At 48.6% G+C, this 14926-nt stretch overlaps 2 protein-coding genes across 2 annotated transcripts; one reads left to right on the top strand and one right to left on the bottom strand.

Moving 5' to 3' along the window:
* Positions 1-1717: 1717 nt before the first annotated feature.
* On the top strand, positions 1718-3032 carry LOC308279468 (EOLA-like protein; the record flags this gene model as incomplete). Its single annotated transcript, XM_080719582.1, has 2 exons — positions 1718-1982; positions 2824-3032. The coding sequence occupies exons 1-2, from the start codon at positions 1730-1732 to the stop codon at positions 3030-3032; spliced, it is 462 nt and encodes a 153-aa protein (XP_080575708.1). The 5' UTR covers positions 1718-1729.
* A 673-nt stretch (positions 3033-3705) lies between these two features.
* Positions 3706-5211, bottom strand: LOC308278925 (heat shock transcription factor, X-linked member 3-like; the record flags this gene model as incomplete). Its single annotated transcript, XM_080718924.1, has 2 exons — positions 3706-4326; positions 4735-5211. 2 exons carry the CDS (start codon positions 5209-5211, stop codon positions 3706-3708), a joined length of 1098 nt encoding a protein of 365 aa, XP_080575050.1.
* Between the last annotated feature and the right edge of the window lie 9715 nt (positions 5212-14926).

Raw genomic sequence — 14926 nt, 5'->3', positions numbered from 1 at the left:
CTGTTATCCAGCAGTGCTGCTTCTACATCACCTTTTCTCCTCCTCACCCTGTCCTTGTGCAGGAGAAGCAGCAGCAGAGACAAGCGGAAGTGGTTCCCCCTCAAGCCACAAAGCAGGTACTTTCTGCAGCACACTCAGAAGGGTGCTCCACCCCATTTTTCTTCAAGGTGACATCGCATGAGGGGAAGGATTCCTCCCCACATTCTTCATGTTTGATTGTTGTAACTGTGTGGCATTGACGAGAAAGGTTGTCGTCTGAAGAAACCGAATGGCAAACTTAACACATAGGCATAAGTGTTTCCCCACACATGTCCACAGCAGGGTTTAGGGCCAGACCTTTTTAATGAACAACACATCAGTCACGTTATTTCTGTGGGAACCTATCTGTCTACGTTGACTTTCTGCTCCTTGCATGCTATCTCATTGTCCTTCGTCCCATAATTTTCCTAACCACTGTTCTACTGGCGTACTGCCTTGGATTTCTGGAGGATCTGGAGTGAACCCAAAAGTCAGCAGAGTCTGATTCTTCTGTGGACTGGGAGACAGAATCTGCTCTGTCCCTCTCCTAGCTCCTGGTAGTCAGCTTGCAATCTTCCGTGGCCCTTGATGTTCCCGTGGTATCGCTGTGCTCCTCCCGCTGCACAGTGCGGTCTTCCAGTGAGGAGCCATGTCCCAAGGGACATGAGAAGAGGGCAAGAGGTGCCTGACATCAGGCCTGTGCCCCTGTGGGCCATTGGCTTTCATCACTCCCTACTTGGTGCTTCTAGTCCATAAAGGGGAGGTGGCAGTGGAACGGATGTTACTGGGTCATTTGAGGAGTAAATTCAGTTTTCTGAAAAGCATGACTTTCCCAGGGCCTGGCACATAGAAGGTTCGTGCGCACTGGTGCCTTTGTTTCTATTCTCAACCCTGTTTTCTCTCATGTCACGGGTGCTAGAGGAAGGTGGCACCCAAGGGCTGGTGAGGAAACACTGATGGGGCCATATGAAATCACAGGGCTTTGTGACCGGTGAGCTGAATTTGGATACCAAGCATTTGTGCCCAGCTGCCCTGGGGTGGGAGTGGGACAAATCACTCCCTCCTGTATAACAGCACCAGGAAGGTCTTCTCCTCAGCGAGCACTAAGACCAAGAAGAGATGGGGGGTGCGGGTCTCAAGGGGACCAAACATGTGCACATCCCTCAGTGTTCTTGCCTATGTTGACCATGGCGGTAGGAACCTCATTTCCTGAATGAAGCCTCCTGTACTTGGGGTGTCAGGGGCCAGGGACCTGGGAGTGGAAGCAGAGAAACGGGGGCAGGCAGGAAAAGCAACAGAACTGGAACCGTGCCTCTATGCCAAAGCCAGCCCACTGAGCGGTGGGACTAACTGTAGGCCACAGGGAACCTCCATTCCTGTTTTCCTCTAGTGTACATTAGACTCTGCCATAGCACTGACCACATACTGTCCTGCCCAAGCCTTTCTCCATATGTGCCCATTCCACTCTGTAAGCGCCGCCAGGACTCTGTCAGGTGTTCCTTTAACATGTACACCCGGGCCTTTGCATTGGTCTGTGGTGCATCAGGGCCTCAGTTACCACATGCTGACAGGTAGGGGCACGGCAATGTCACAGTTAGTAGGGTTCTGTGGCAAATGAGAGGCACCTGGGCAAGATAGGTTCCACTGGCTATGAGCCTAAAGGGTTAAGTATGATATGTTTTTGTATTTATAGCCAGGTAGCTTGAGGGAGATGAAGTTGGGCTGTCTGTCCTTCCGGCAGCCTTATGCCGGTTTTGTCTTAAATGGAGTCAAGACGCTGGAGACTCGTTGGCATCCCCTGCTGAGCAGCCACCGGAATTGTACCATTGCCATCCACATCGCTCACAGGGACTGGGAAGATGACACCTGGCAGGAGCTGCTGCTACAAAGGCTTCAGATGACCCCTGAACAGATTGAGGCCTTGCTTTGGGAGGGGGAGAAGTTTGGTCGAGGAGTTGTAGCAGGTAAGTGTGGATGCAGCCAGCAGGGTGCATGCAGCTTCCAGAGTTGCTCCGAGGACGGTGCTCAAGAGACTTGTGGCTTCTGTTTCCTCTTAGCTGTTGGGTGTGTTTGCTGCGGGTTTTCCAAAGCAGCGCACTTTCAACAGGACAGCAGGGGACTACAGGCTGGGGCTCATCAGGGCTAGCTTCCACAATGACTAATAAATCATCTCTCCACGCTGGGCTTCCGTATCTTTTTGTGTTCTGAGAGCCTGGGTGAGGGCTAGCTTGCCATGTGGTGTTTGGCTGTAGGTATGCCTATGCCATGAGTGCGCACAGGTGCACCCAAGTTCATGAGAGTAAACATGACACACTGAGCCTCTCAGCTGGCCTCAAGAGTTAGGCTGCCTGCTGAGTTTTATGTGCCTTTTAAACCCGCACTGCACGTGGGGCACACCACCCAGCTTCTCTGGGGTTCAGTTGGAGCACCAGCAACTACCACCTGGTGACCTGCTTAGGTATCTTGTTGACTGTAGATTCCACATATGTGGCTGGCGTGCTCTGAGAATGTAACTGCCACCCTCAGCATGCTAGTTGGTATTCCCTGGCCCCCAAAACTGGTGTTCCATTGGCGATAAGGCCTGCTCTGCATTTCTGGAGTTCTCCAGCTGCTGGGGCAAGAATTGCATGAGCAGAGATTGGCATGTAATTAGTCTTCAATCAGAAAGACTTGACCTCCTTCATGTCCTTTTAGGGCTGTCTCCAACTGGAGTGGCTGTAACTTTGAATAACCTTGTTATCACACTCCCCAATCTTGGATTCTGAAAAGAAGGACCTGTGTATGCTTCTCTCTTTTTGTGTACAGGGCTTGTTGACATCCGGGAAACTTGGCAGTGCCCTGAAAATGTAGCTCCTGACGAGATTACGGACCTGGAAAATCAAGCTGTACTGACCAACCTGAAGCAGAAGTTCCTGACTGTGGTTTCAAACCCCAGGTGGTTGCTGAAGCCCTTGCCTTGGAAAGGAAGGAGGGACATATTCCAGGTGGAAATTCCAGAGCATCTGATCCCGTAGACACAGGTTGTGACCAGTGTGGACTCCAAAACAGGACACTATTGGGAAGCCAACTCAATGATGCTGTGGACCAACCAAAATCAGGTTTACTCTGAACTGCCATTGCCTTGCCGAGTACTACCCGCTAGGTGTTTTTCATGGACAGGCATCTGTGCTCCTGTGAAAGGGATGGGAGAGGCGGGAGTTTATTTGTATGCTGCCTCTTTGGCTCACTCTGAATGTCTCCAGTAGCTTGGTCTTTCAGCAAAGGCTGCCAAGAAGCATCTCTGTGTTACTGCTAATTTTGTTCCTGCTAATTTGTGGATTGTAGAAATAAATGTGTCGATGATAAATGTATCATGGTTGGAGATTCCGAGTGTGTACTTGGAATATGTCCTTCCCGCCATTCCGAGGCAAGGGCTTCAGCAACCACCTGGGGATCCTTACCTGGTCCTCAACCTTACCGAGCAAAATCTGCTCAGTGTGTGCAAATGCTGTGGCTTCTGAAGAAAGGACAACAACAGGAACCAAAGTATGGCGTAGCCAAGTAGACACCTTAGAAAGAAAACACACGACTCTAGATTCTCATGTGAATCGTTTATTTGAATTTTTGGAATTTTGTTTTATTAAGACCCCAAATGTGTTTGCATTTGAAGATTCTCAATTTTTTTTTAAATTCACCAGTGGTCTGGGTTCAGGGACCCTGGTTGTCCTTGAACTGCTCACAAACTGCACACTTGTGATCTGAGGACGCCCCTTGCTCCTCGTTGGGGTTCTCCCTTGTGGACATGGTTGAGAGGGTGGCCATCAGGATGGAATAACAACTGTTGTACAGAGTCACGACAGAATCGTAAGTGGGATAATCTGGGGGGCTGTTGGGCTCCTCCCCCGCACCCTCCATTCCAGCAGAAGCCAGAGGTGCGGACATAACATTGCTAGAAGGACCCTCTCCGCTGGGGCTGCTTGGCCCTTGAAGGGCCTGGTTTCCCAGGGTATGTTCAGGGACACTACTCATAGCCCATACACCAGAGAATGGAAAGAGTTGGGAGCTATTGGGTCCCTGGTCACTGGGGATTTCCCCCTGAGCCTGGCTGTTTCCTTCATCCGCAGCATTCTGGTGGAATCTGGGAGAGCGTCGGGTAGGGGCCAGCCTCTTTCTCTTGGCGGCCGATGCAGAGGCTGCCTGCTGAACAGCGTTTTGGAGTGGCGTTGGTATGCAGGCTACCTGCTCAGCAGGGTTTCTGAGGTCATCTTTTCTGCGAACATTCTCGAGGAGCTCTGGATGGGCCCTCTGAAAGTTGTAGTTGCGGTAGATCTGAAACAGAAAGAGATATTTTAGCCATTCTGAGGCAACATGAGCATTGCTTTTCAGTCCTCAAACCCACAGGGTTTGGCACTAGAGAAAAACAGTTCAGTTGCAGGCAAGGGCCCTTATCTGTTCGAGCATAACCTCACTACAGAAAGTTGACAGGTCCCTGTGGAAATGCAAATATATGAACGAGCCTTCTTAGTGTCCTGTAGATTGTCTCTAAGGGGAAACTGTTTAATATCAGAACTTACACTTTCAACGTCTACACCCTGTTCTTTCAGTAAATCATATCTGCTGCTAAAAATAACCTCAGAAATTAAGCCCTTGCCGTATGTTATCTCTCCAGGGACTGTAGGAAGTTCTTTTTGAATTACAAGGACAGGAGGTAACTGAAATAAATACATTCTACTTTACCATCGTATTCTTTTTTCCATGGAAGTAGCCCCGAGAGGCCCTTGCGCGGATCTTGCTGAATCCGTAGAGGTTAAGCTGGCGGATGAAATTTTTCATGCTGTCGGTCTCAAAAATCTTCTCTGCTCCTCTGCGACGAAGAACTTCCCTCTGGAAAAGAACCACCTTGATGATCACCTTGTCGCCTTCGTCATTCCAGCGCAGAGACTTGAAGGCGTCGTCTTCCACAATCCTCCACAGCTTTCTGGGGAAGGAGAGCCCCGTGAGTTCTTCCCCATCTTCCCGGTTGGCCGCAGGCTGGTTCAGGTGTTCTGGTGGCGGGTTCTCTTGGGGATCTGGATCTGGGTCTCGGATTTCAGCTTGTTCAGCGTCGCCACTCAAGTCAAGGGAAGGATTAGGTGAGGCCTCGCTTGCTAGCTCTTCGCCAGCAACTGGGGCCTGCTTGGCTTCAGGGTCTTCCTCGGTACTCTGACCCTCCATAGCTCTACACTAGCCTCTGGAGCACTTAACTCCAAGGCTGATATCACCCACCGTCGAGCAGGTCAAAAGTGACTGTAGCCCCAGTGGGGACGGCCTATAAATGCTTTCCCAGGGGTTCTAGAGTCCCTGTAGTGGGGCAACCACCTGCTGAAGTCATCGTCCTCATTGTTAGTCCTGTGATGTCACAGGTCACTTGCAGCCAATCTGGAGAGGAGGTGCTGGCCGGAGGGGGAGGGGGTGGGGAAAAGAAGGGAGGGCCCCAGGGTTTCCCTTCTCTCAAAGGGTATTTTCCCAAAAGGCACAAAGCTGTGGTTCATATTCACAGAAAGATCTCTTTTCTGTTGTGAGGCACATGATATCATGGCACAGGCCTTGGATAAGATGAAAAACCAAGGTACCTTGGCCTGTCCCACTCTGGAGGACAGGGGAGGACTGTGGTTGCCCTGTCTGCTTTGCCCAAGGCTAGCCCTCAAGGAGTCTAAATTTGGGTACCACCGAGTTGGCCTGGGGCAGGCGGGCTGCAGGGGGACTAGTTATTCCCCCAAGGAAGGGTGGCACAGCCTCTGTTGGAAGCCCCCCTTTTCAGTCCTCCCCCATCCTCTCCCTGCTTTGGTCTCTTCCAACTGCTCCTGCTTGTTGCTAGGATCTACTCAAATGGGCCCCAGTAAATGTGTTTCCTTGCCACTTGTTTGGGTTGGCCCCAGAGGAGGGCCTTGACCCAGTACCGTAGGAGTGCTCCTCTTGTTCTTGAGAGGGAGATTCACCACACTCTCTTGTGTGACTGAACAGCAGGAGCACTCCTCTCTCTCTGCACTATTGTTGCATGTTGAGCTCTCCTTGTTGCCAAATCCCATCCCTCTGCAGATCACATCTGTTCCCACCTCATATATAGCCCAAGGAGTTAGCACCAACCTTGTCCACCTCTTCCCGTAGCCCAAGGCCTGCTCACTTTTAAGTCCTAAGTAGCACAGACTCTCCCCTAAAAAAAAGAGCTACTTGTTTATCTCTTCATGTCCAAAGTAATCCAAGACTGACTCCTGTCAGTATATATTTAAAAATGACAAGAGTCTCAGTGTCGGGAAGGGATGGGACACCCAAGTGAAAGTCACCTTCCATCACACATGAGAGGATACAACTGTGATTCTTGTGGATCCATGTTTTCTAGCTGTTAAGGATTATGTTATCCCTAAAAGCCACTCTGTATTAGGAGGTTGAGATTTACAGGAGAAAGCCCACCACTCCCCTCCCACAAAGCCTGAAGGGACACAAGTCCTGGGCCCATGGGGAGATATCATTTGTCCTCTCAGAGGGTCACAGGGTCCACACTTTGGTAAAGTACAAAGAGGGTTGAAAGAAACCCTCTACCACAATGTGCCTCAGCCCAGAGCCCTCTAACCCTTAATCTTGACCCCATGTGTGGGCTCAGGCTCCATGGTCATGATGCTTTCAAACAAGGTCACAAAGCATTCACTTGGAGGCTCCAACATAAAATAGAGGCCATCAGCCCTGTCTGTGAAGGAGGATGCTAGAATTTCCAGTTAAACAGCCACCATCTGTCAGTTACCCACAGATACTTTTTTCTCTTAAGCTAATTCTCGCCTCGCTTAGGCTAATTATTAAGGCGAGGATATTTCCCATTGGCTTTTACTGGAATGACATTTCCTAGCGGCCTTTATTTGCTATACTACCTCCATGTTAGTTCAGTGACATACACAAGGCACAGTTAATCTGTGATGAGGGAAACATGACTTAGCTCATGTTCTGGAGGTCGTAGCCCAAAACCAGGCAGGCCCACTTCTTAGGGCCTGCGATGAGGATGACACCCTGAACTAAGCCAGGTGTGGTCCACCAGACCAATTACATCACAAGCCAAGAAACAGAATGAGAGACATGATGGGCTAGGGGCTCACAGTCCCTGTCTGGGCCATGAGTCCAGCCACCTGAGGACCACCCACAAGGCCGTGACCAGAAAATAGTACCACCTAGAAGTGAGGCCTTTAACAAACACACCTTCTGGGGACACTCAACATCCAAACTCTCAAACTAGTTAGGAACTCTGCTGAGGACTCTTGATGAGACCAGGACCTTGGGTGGGAGGGAAATGTAATGGAGCAAAAGACCAGGAAAACCATGGCCCTGGATTCCTATTGATGTGATTACCCACAATTAAGGTAGGGTAGCTTCTGCAGCATCCTCAACTAACCACCCCCTCTGTTATAAGTCCCTCAATGTACTCAGGGATTAGCATTATAATAGGGGCAGAATCCTCAGCCTTTTCTGTACCACAAGGCCAACTCCAGGGACCTTTAGCTGTCTCCAGGATGCATAGCATAGCAGGAGTGAGCCCTTTAGAGAGAAGTGACTGGCTTTCTCTTCAATGCTCCAAAGGCCAGTGGGGATGACTGCTTTGCATTAGTGCCTCCTGAATGGAGACACCAGAGTGGGGCTGGGAGCAAAGCTTGCCTGGATCAAGGACCGGTATCTTTGGGGCAAGGAGAGACCAGTCCTGAATCCTGCAGCTTCAGGCTTGATTAAAAGTGGTGCCATCTTGAGAATATTGGGCCCAGAGGCCTATGAAAAGTCAAGATTCCCTGTGTGTCCTTAGCTGCCACCCACTCTGAAGCCTTGCTTCATTGACCCCCTCCTCGGGTTAGTGGGACGTTCCTTCCTGGGCCCAAGGCTGTATGTCTGTGGTTAGTTAAAACCCCTCCAAGCGGGGGGGGGGGGTCTTTCTTATTTTTATTTCAGTTGTGTTGTGAAATGTTTTTATAGTTTGTAATCTCTAAGTGCTAGTGAGTCCTCGACTGCTCCAAGGTTGAAGTGTCCTTCCTTAGTCCTGAAGGATCTTTCTCAGCTGAGACTCTGGACCGGTTTTTTGTAAAGACACCTAATCCTCATGTTGTCCAGGGTTACAACATTCATTTCCTCTGCCACCCCTCTATTCACAGCTCTTGTGTTCCACTCAGGCAACAGCCATGCAGATACTCCCTTGTCTGCCCCTTCTCTCAGCATCAACTATGATCCAGGCCCCAGGCTGGGCACCCCTTGGCCTGAGTGCTTTGACCTGAGCTCACCAGGACATGGGAACTGCCCACACTGTCCCCTTATCCTGACTGCACTTCTATTCATGGAGATTCCTCAGCATTGTGAGGGCCTTTGTTCTCCAGGTCCGGGGCAGCTGGGAGTCTCCTCTGAAACTGACCTTACAAAGCCCTCCATACCAAGTGAGACTGACTCCCTGTGGGCTCCTGTCTGCATTAGGAGGTCCTTAAGGACAGACTCCAGACTGCAGTGCAAACATGGCCACCAGCATGTACACTTGAGAATATAGACAGTTCTGTGGCCTCAGGTTTGGGTGAGGATTGGCATCCTGAGATGGTCTCTGCAGGACACCATTGATGAGAGGACCTATTATTGGTAGCTCCTTCTCTCCAGGCCTTTTGTTGAGTGCTCTGTTAGTGGGTGCCATTTACTGTGCAAATCCTGGAAGGGGCCAAATGGGGTCTAAGCCACAGGCCCAGTTTGCTCGGTGAAGCCTTGGGAGAGACAAATGCGACCTGCACAGCCAATCCTTCAGGCCCAGAAACCAGACGTGTCTTCTTCCTGCCTGTGGTTAGGCCACCCCCAGTTTGTTGTGAGGAGTGACAAGGGCAGTCCTTACCTGATCCTGTCTCATTTTGTAGTTATCCAGGGCTAGGTCACAAAAGGAAGCTCCTCCTCAAAGCCTGAGGAGTGGAAAGTTAAAATGATAACACAGGGACTTTTAAGATCTGGTTGGCTCCTGTATGTGATTCTGTAAAAGGGAATGAGTATTTACTTGAGCTGAGCAGAGGAGATTGGCTTTGTAGGCAGAACAGGGCCAAACTAAGCAGAAACTGAACAAAAAGCAGAGAGGCTACTTCAAAGCCTTGCTTTGGAAAATTGGCCCACCTCAAAGCTCAGTTTGAAGCACATGTGACTCCACTCCAGTTTGGTCTGGTTATCAGAGGTCTAGTATGGGGGTGGGCAAAACCTCAGAAATGGACCCTTCCCCCTAAACCTTGTTTACCAAGTACCACTGGACAAATGTGCCTTTTTTTTTTTTTTTTTTTTTTTTTGGTGGTGGTACTGGGGTTCCTGGAAGCCCTTCTACCTCCGGGCTCCACTCCCAGACCTATTTTTATATTTTTATTTGGAAACTAGGTCTCTTAAGCCAGCGCGATCCTCCTGTCTCTGCTTCCCAAGCGAGGGGATTACAAGCATGTGCCACCACGCCCTGGTACAAATGTGCTGTTATTTAAACACTTACAAGTTGCTCAGGAGCCAGCTTCCCCACCCATTCCTGTGGTCAAGGACACTTGGAGGTTCATGCCTCTCACTGGCCTTTTTTTCTACAATATCTGAGTATTCTCCCTTTAGAGAAGTTGTATGTTAAGTGCCTCTTTTTCAGACTCTATCAAATTTCTTTTTCCCTGTGAGCCAAGAATGACTTGTGTGTCAGCACCTTCGTACTCTGAAGCCTTGCTGGTGTGGAGGACTCACAATGTTTGTATTTTCTTTCAATATCTGGGATTTTCAGCAGCACCACTGGAATTCTCCTCCTCTTTTTTATCTTTGTAGCAGCGAAGACCACACCAGGGATGCTCTACCACCGTGCTATATCCACAGTGTTTTTATTTTCTTATTTTGAGACAGAGTCTCACTGAGTTATCCAGGCTGCCCTTGAATATGTGATCCACCTGCTTCCTCTTCTCTAAAGGATATGATTACTTTTGAGCAAGCACATTCCCAGCAACTTCTGGTTTCCATTACTTTTGTGTTTGAGAAAACTGAGACATGGTTACTCAAATGGCAAACAGCACTAAATTCGAATTTTTACACATCCAAAGATTTCAAACATTGCTCATGCCAACAGATTGTTAGCTTTTGAGCCTTCATGACTTACAACCCCCATTAAACCTCACTCCCATCTGGTAAGAGTGGAAAAGATAGAATCATGTGTTTCGAAGATCCACAAGCCATTCAGCTCTGCTAGGGCGACATTACCCTGGTTAACTAATTAAAATGAGATTTTAATAGACTAAGACCTGCCTCTTAAGAGCCAGACAGAGAAGACACTGGCCAGAATGGCCTCACATCACTGGAGATTTGCCCTTATCTCTTAGGAAATCCTTGCAATTGAAGAGAACAAAGCTCCAAGATATCATACTGTGTTCAACCATACCACTAATAACAGCTCCAGGTGGAGACACCTCTGCTTTACCTGCCATGGAAGGAACAGCTCAGAGCTTTCTTCATTTCAGCCCTAAGTCACAACACCTGAGGGTGTTGCCCTGGACACCACAAAGCACCATTGAATTCCCCTCCCTCAGAAACAATGGCAATTCCCCACACCACACATTGCCTGGACTCAGGACTTTGATTGTTGGCAGGGCTTCCCTGGAGCCCCATCTCAACCCCACTTCTTGACATATTCCTTATGTCTCACATCTTGCACACTCCAGTCATAGTTGCTGCTCCATTCAGTGACACGATTGGGTCTGGCTTATCAAATTATCCTACTATTTCCACTAATAATGCACTGCCATAAAGGGCAGAAGTTCCAAGAATGTAGGATGGATAAATGACAAGATGAGTAGGAAGACACATTTATTGAAATTTAATTTTTTTCTAAGCTTTCAAATATACAAGTAAATCTAAGTCTCTATATACATTTTGAAGACTACAGGGAGGACAATAAGATAAGAGTTAGTCTTTGATTTCTCTATTTCTTCACTGCAACTGTTTTACTATGTTTCCCCCCAGATACAAGGAAATATTTTTCCACTGCCATGCTATCTTGTTCCAGCTCACAAAAAGGGATGATTTTCCAAATCTGCTGAACAAAAATACTCCAACTCCTAAAGTGTATTAATTGTAATCAATGTGACAACTTAATGTTCTTCCTAATCTTCCATTCCAAAGCAAATTAAATTTTTAGCTGAACAGACATTTCTAAAATCCAAAGGAAACAAAGTCCAAGTTTTAATGTCACCCAATCTGAACAGGAACAGAAAAACATTATACAGTCTCTCCTGTATAATGTATCATCCATCTACCCTGGCCCTCCACTAATTGCAAGAGTGAATTCTCTTTGAACACAAGGTAAAGGATGGGCACATATCACATGGGGCAACCGAAACTTCCGGATATGGTTCTGGTGAATTCCCTGACTACACTAAAGGCCATGGCACCATCCTGTACTTGGGTACTCTCTTCCTCAACTCTCCAAGCCTCTTCATACAGAGAAGGGTAGTATCTCAAATAACTCCCATGGCACACAACCCTATACGTCAGGAGTGTCATCTTGCTGGTTTCAGCTGGGCCCCTGGATGCCACAGAAGCTCAAAGTGAGCGGGATTTGTGCAAGAAATTTGCCAGTACTCCAGGCACTATTTCTGCACCAGATCTTCAGTGATGGTTTTCCTGGGGCCCTCATAGATGAAATGCTCCACCCCAGCTTTCACCACATCACAGTCAGCACTTCCCAGAAAACCTCTTCACTGGCATGACCACCCCCCAAGAAGATGATGCACAGGACAATTATAGGGGGCCCACCTTGGACATACTCTGCTCCTCACTCTGCATAGGTAAAGCCCAAAGCATTGGCAATGACTTAGGAGTGACCTGGGAGTACCACTTCCTTAACATTAATACCATAGACCAGCTGCCTGCACTCAGGGACTTCTTCCCTGAAGATCACAGGGAAGTGGTCCTGGTCATTTTTTATGATGCTATTCAGTGTTTCTGCCTGGGTGACTGGCTCCTTCACTTGGTATGGAGGAGCAGGAAATGAACCAAGTTAACCATTTATCATCCAGTGCATAAAGGAGCAAGGCTTAAGATCCTGCGCGTCCTTCCAGTACAACAGCCCTTCCTTTTCTTGTCTGCAGGGGCCTTCACTGTATTTGAAGTCAAGGGGTAGAAGCTAGGACAGTGAGGGGATAGGAGGTTCACTAACGACTCTGTGGACAGATTGTTGTCACAGCAGCAGGCACCACTCTCATAGTGGCTGGCCTCAGAAAAATGGACATAGCAATAGACTAAGAGATGCTCCATATAGTCTGCTCTTCCTCAGTACTGAGAACCCAGGCACCTACCAGACCTGATGCCTTCTTTTGACCTTAGTGCCAACCTCATATTTGCAGTGATAGAGATTCTGAATATAAGGCAACATGGCTCTCCTTGTGGACAGCAGGAAAGAGGGTAGGCAGGAGCTCACAGGCCTGAGGGAAAATTGAGTCCTGTAAGCTGACAACTGCATCTGTTGAGACTCTCACCTAGGACTGCTACAGATCTTATCCTTGGATGGTTCTCTAAGGCTACAAGGGTTCTTGTCTTCCTGGAGGAACTGTCCCTTGAAAACCTGCAGAGAAAGAGAGAGGGCTTCTCAGGTTGTAGTCAACATGCAGAACACAAGGTCCCAGGCTGACAGCAAGGATTCTGGTTTCTGACACTTTGAGGCTGCTCACACTACATATACTACATAACCCCCCACCCACCCACCCAGCCTTAGGATGAAGAATAGGCTCGACTCTGTGAGGTCCCCACAGTTCTGGCATGGATAATCATGTTATGCTCACTCTGGGCCACAACTTTCCACTGGCAGGACCTGCACCCTGGCAGGACCTGGATGCCTTCCTAGGGTAGACTGACAGAACCTCTCTGAACAAGGAACACCCACCCTGACACAGTATGTAAGGAACTGAGGGAGGCCTCTTCTCTGTGCAAGGGGGAAGGAAAGAGTTTGACAAATTCTGTAGGGTCCCTGTTTCTTGGGATGTGAAACCTGTTCTTTCCTGACCTTGGTGAAAGAGGAGGAATACACATAAAGTCTAAAAGTCCAAAGGTCCCCTGAGGATTAAGGTTTACTTCAGAATTCATCTCCTTGGGTGCAGGTCTTGCAATATATGCAAAACTAGACTTTTTTGCAGGCCCTCTTCTTTGGTTTAGAATACTTCAGTCCACACTCAGCTCTCAGCATGCCTGTTAGACATGACCCAGACTCTGTCGGCAAGTATGGTTTGGACATGAGATATCCCGGAGAAAAGCTCATGTGTTGGACAATGCAGCCAGGTTCAGAAGTAGGGGATGGCTGGAGGAGGTAGAACACTGGGGATGCAGCCTTGGGGGCTCTATCTTCCCCCACCCCTTCCTTGCTGCCTGCTTTTGCTGGTGCCATGAGGTGAGAATAGTTTTTCTTCCTCCACTATGCCTTGAAATGCCGCCGCCGCTGCCGCTGCTATTCTGGCCTTGGAGACCTCTGACCATGAACTCATGAAACCTTTGAAACTTATAAAACCATGATCTCTAAGTAAACTTTTCTTCCTCATGTTGTGCTTTTCTGGTATTTTGGCCACAATGACAGACAACTGACTAAAATACTGCTCCAGCAACTTTATTCCCAGACCTCACTTAAAACCAGAATCTTCCCGAGTACTTGAGGCAGGACACTGAGGATGGTTTAGGGACTCTTGTACTAGAGTGTTGTTTCCTCATTCCACCCTGAGTTCTCACTGTGACCACTGCAAGGGGTCTGGGCCACCACATTCCACACCGACCTTACCTCTAGATCCTATGTAACTCCCAGGGGGCCCTGAGGCAGAATTACTTGGTCTGGAAATTCTTGCTACAGGACATGAATTTGACAACAAAGCACACGTGGACTTTTTGGGAACATGTAGCTACAGTGGAGCCCTCTGGACAAGGACTGTGTCCTCTTCGTTCCACAAACATCTCCCCTGATCCTTGGGCAAAGACTGTAACTCCCAGGGACACTGAATTGGAAGGAATTCTCCAGAGAATTCCTCCCCTGTGGTGTCAGTCCACAAGCCCAACAACAGATGCAGATTTTGATTGTTGGGGACTCTCTACCTGTGATGGGGCTTCCTTGTTGTACCCCTAATCTCACATTGACCCCTAAACAGGGTGAGGTACTCTTGACCCCTCAAATCTCACATTGACCCCTAAACAGGGTGAGGTACTCTTGTTTCCATCTATGTGAAACTTAAATCACATGCAAAGGCTAAAGTGCCTTGAGGTGAAAGAGGTTCCCCTAAGGATTCTGCCCAAGTGGTGTCATGCAAGAAACACAGTCTGACCCGGATTTGTAGAAGTAGGGGTGGTTTCTACAATGAATGGATTTTCCTCAGTCCACCCTCAGCTCTTACTTTGACCCCTGAAAGAGACTGGATCTTCCACAGTATACCAATATTAATTGTAGGCTGTAGAAAAGGGTCCCCTGTGGGGGTAGGGGTTACCTAGGTGGCCCACGACTGAGAATACAAGCCAATCTGATTGACTGGGGCCTCCTTTGTGATTTGGGGTTTCTTCAGTCTATGTTCTTAGCTTGATGACCGGTCATAGCCTGGGCACTCCTCTCTAGTCCAATGATCAGAAGTCCAGACCATAAGCAGATGCAAAATCACCCATGGCCCTTAAAGCAGAAGGGCTTCTACTTATAATTCTCTCCCAGAGTTCAGGCATAGCAACAGAAGTCAAAATGGACCCTATTTTTAGGTGAGGCTTTCCTGTCCTCGCTAGCTCTCCACCTTGAAAGCTGGACAGATTCAGGACCTCTGCACTCTGTTTACATGCTAGTCAGTCTTGAGGCAAAGAACAGTACTGCCAGGGTCCCTGAGGCAGAAAGGATTCACTGAAGAACTCTTCCCACCCCTGACACACACACACACACACA

Source organism: Muscardinus avellanarius (genome assembly GCF_963383645.1).
Source record: "Muscardinus avellanarius genome assembly, chromosome: X".
In the NCBI taxonomy this organism is placed as follows: domain Eukaryota; kingdom Metazoa; phylum Chordata; class Mammalia; order Rodentia; family Gliridae; genus Muscardinus; species Muscardinus avellanarius.
Note: the sequence above shows the minus strand (reverse complement) of the source record. Positions and strands in the feature narration are given on the sequence as shown.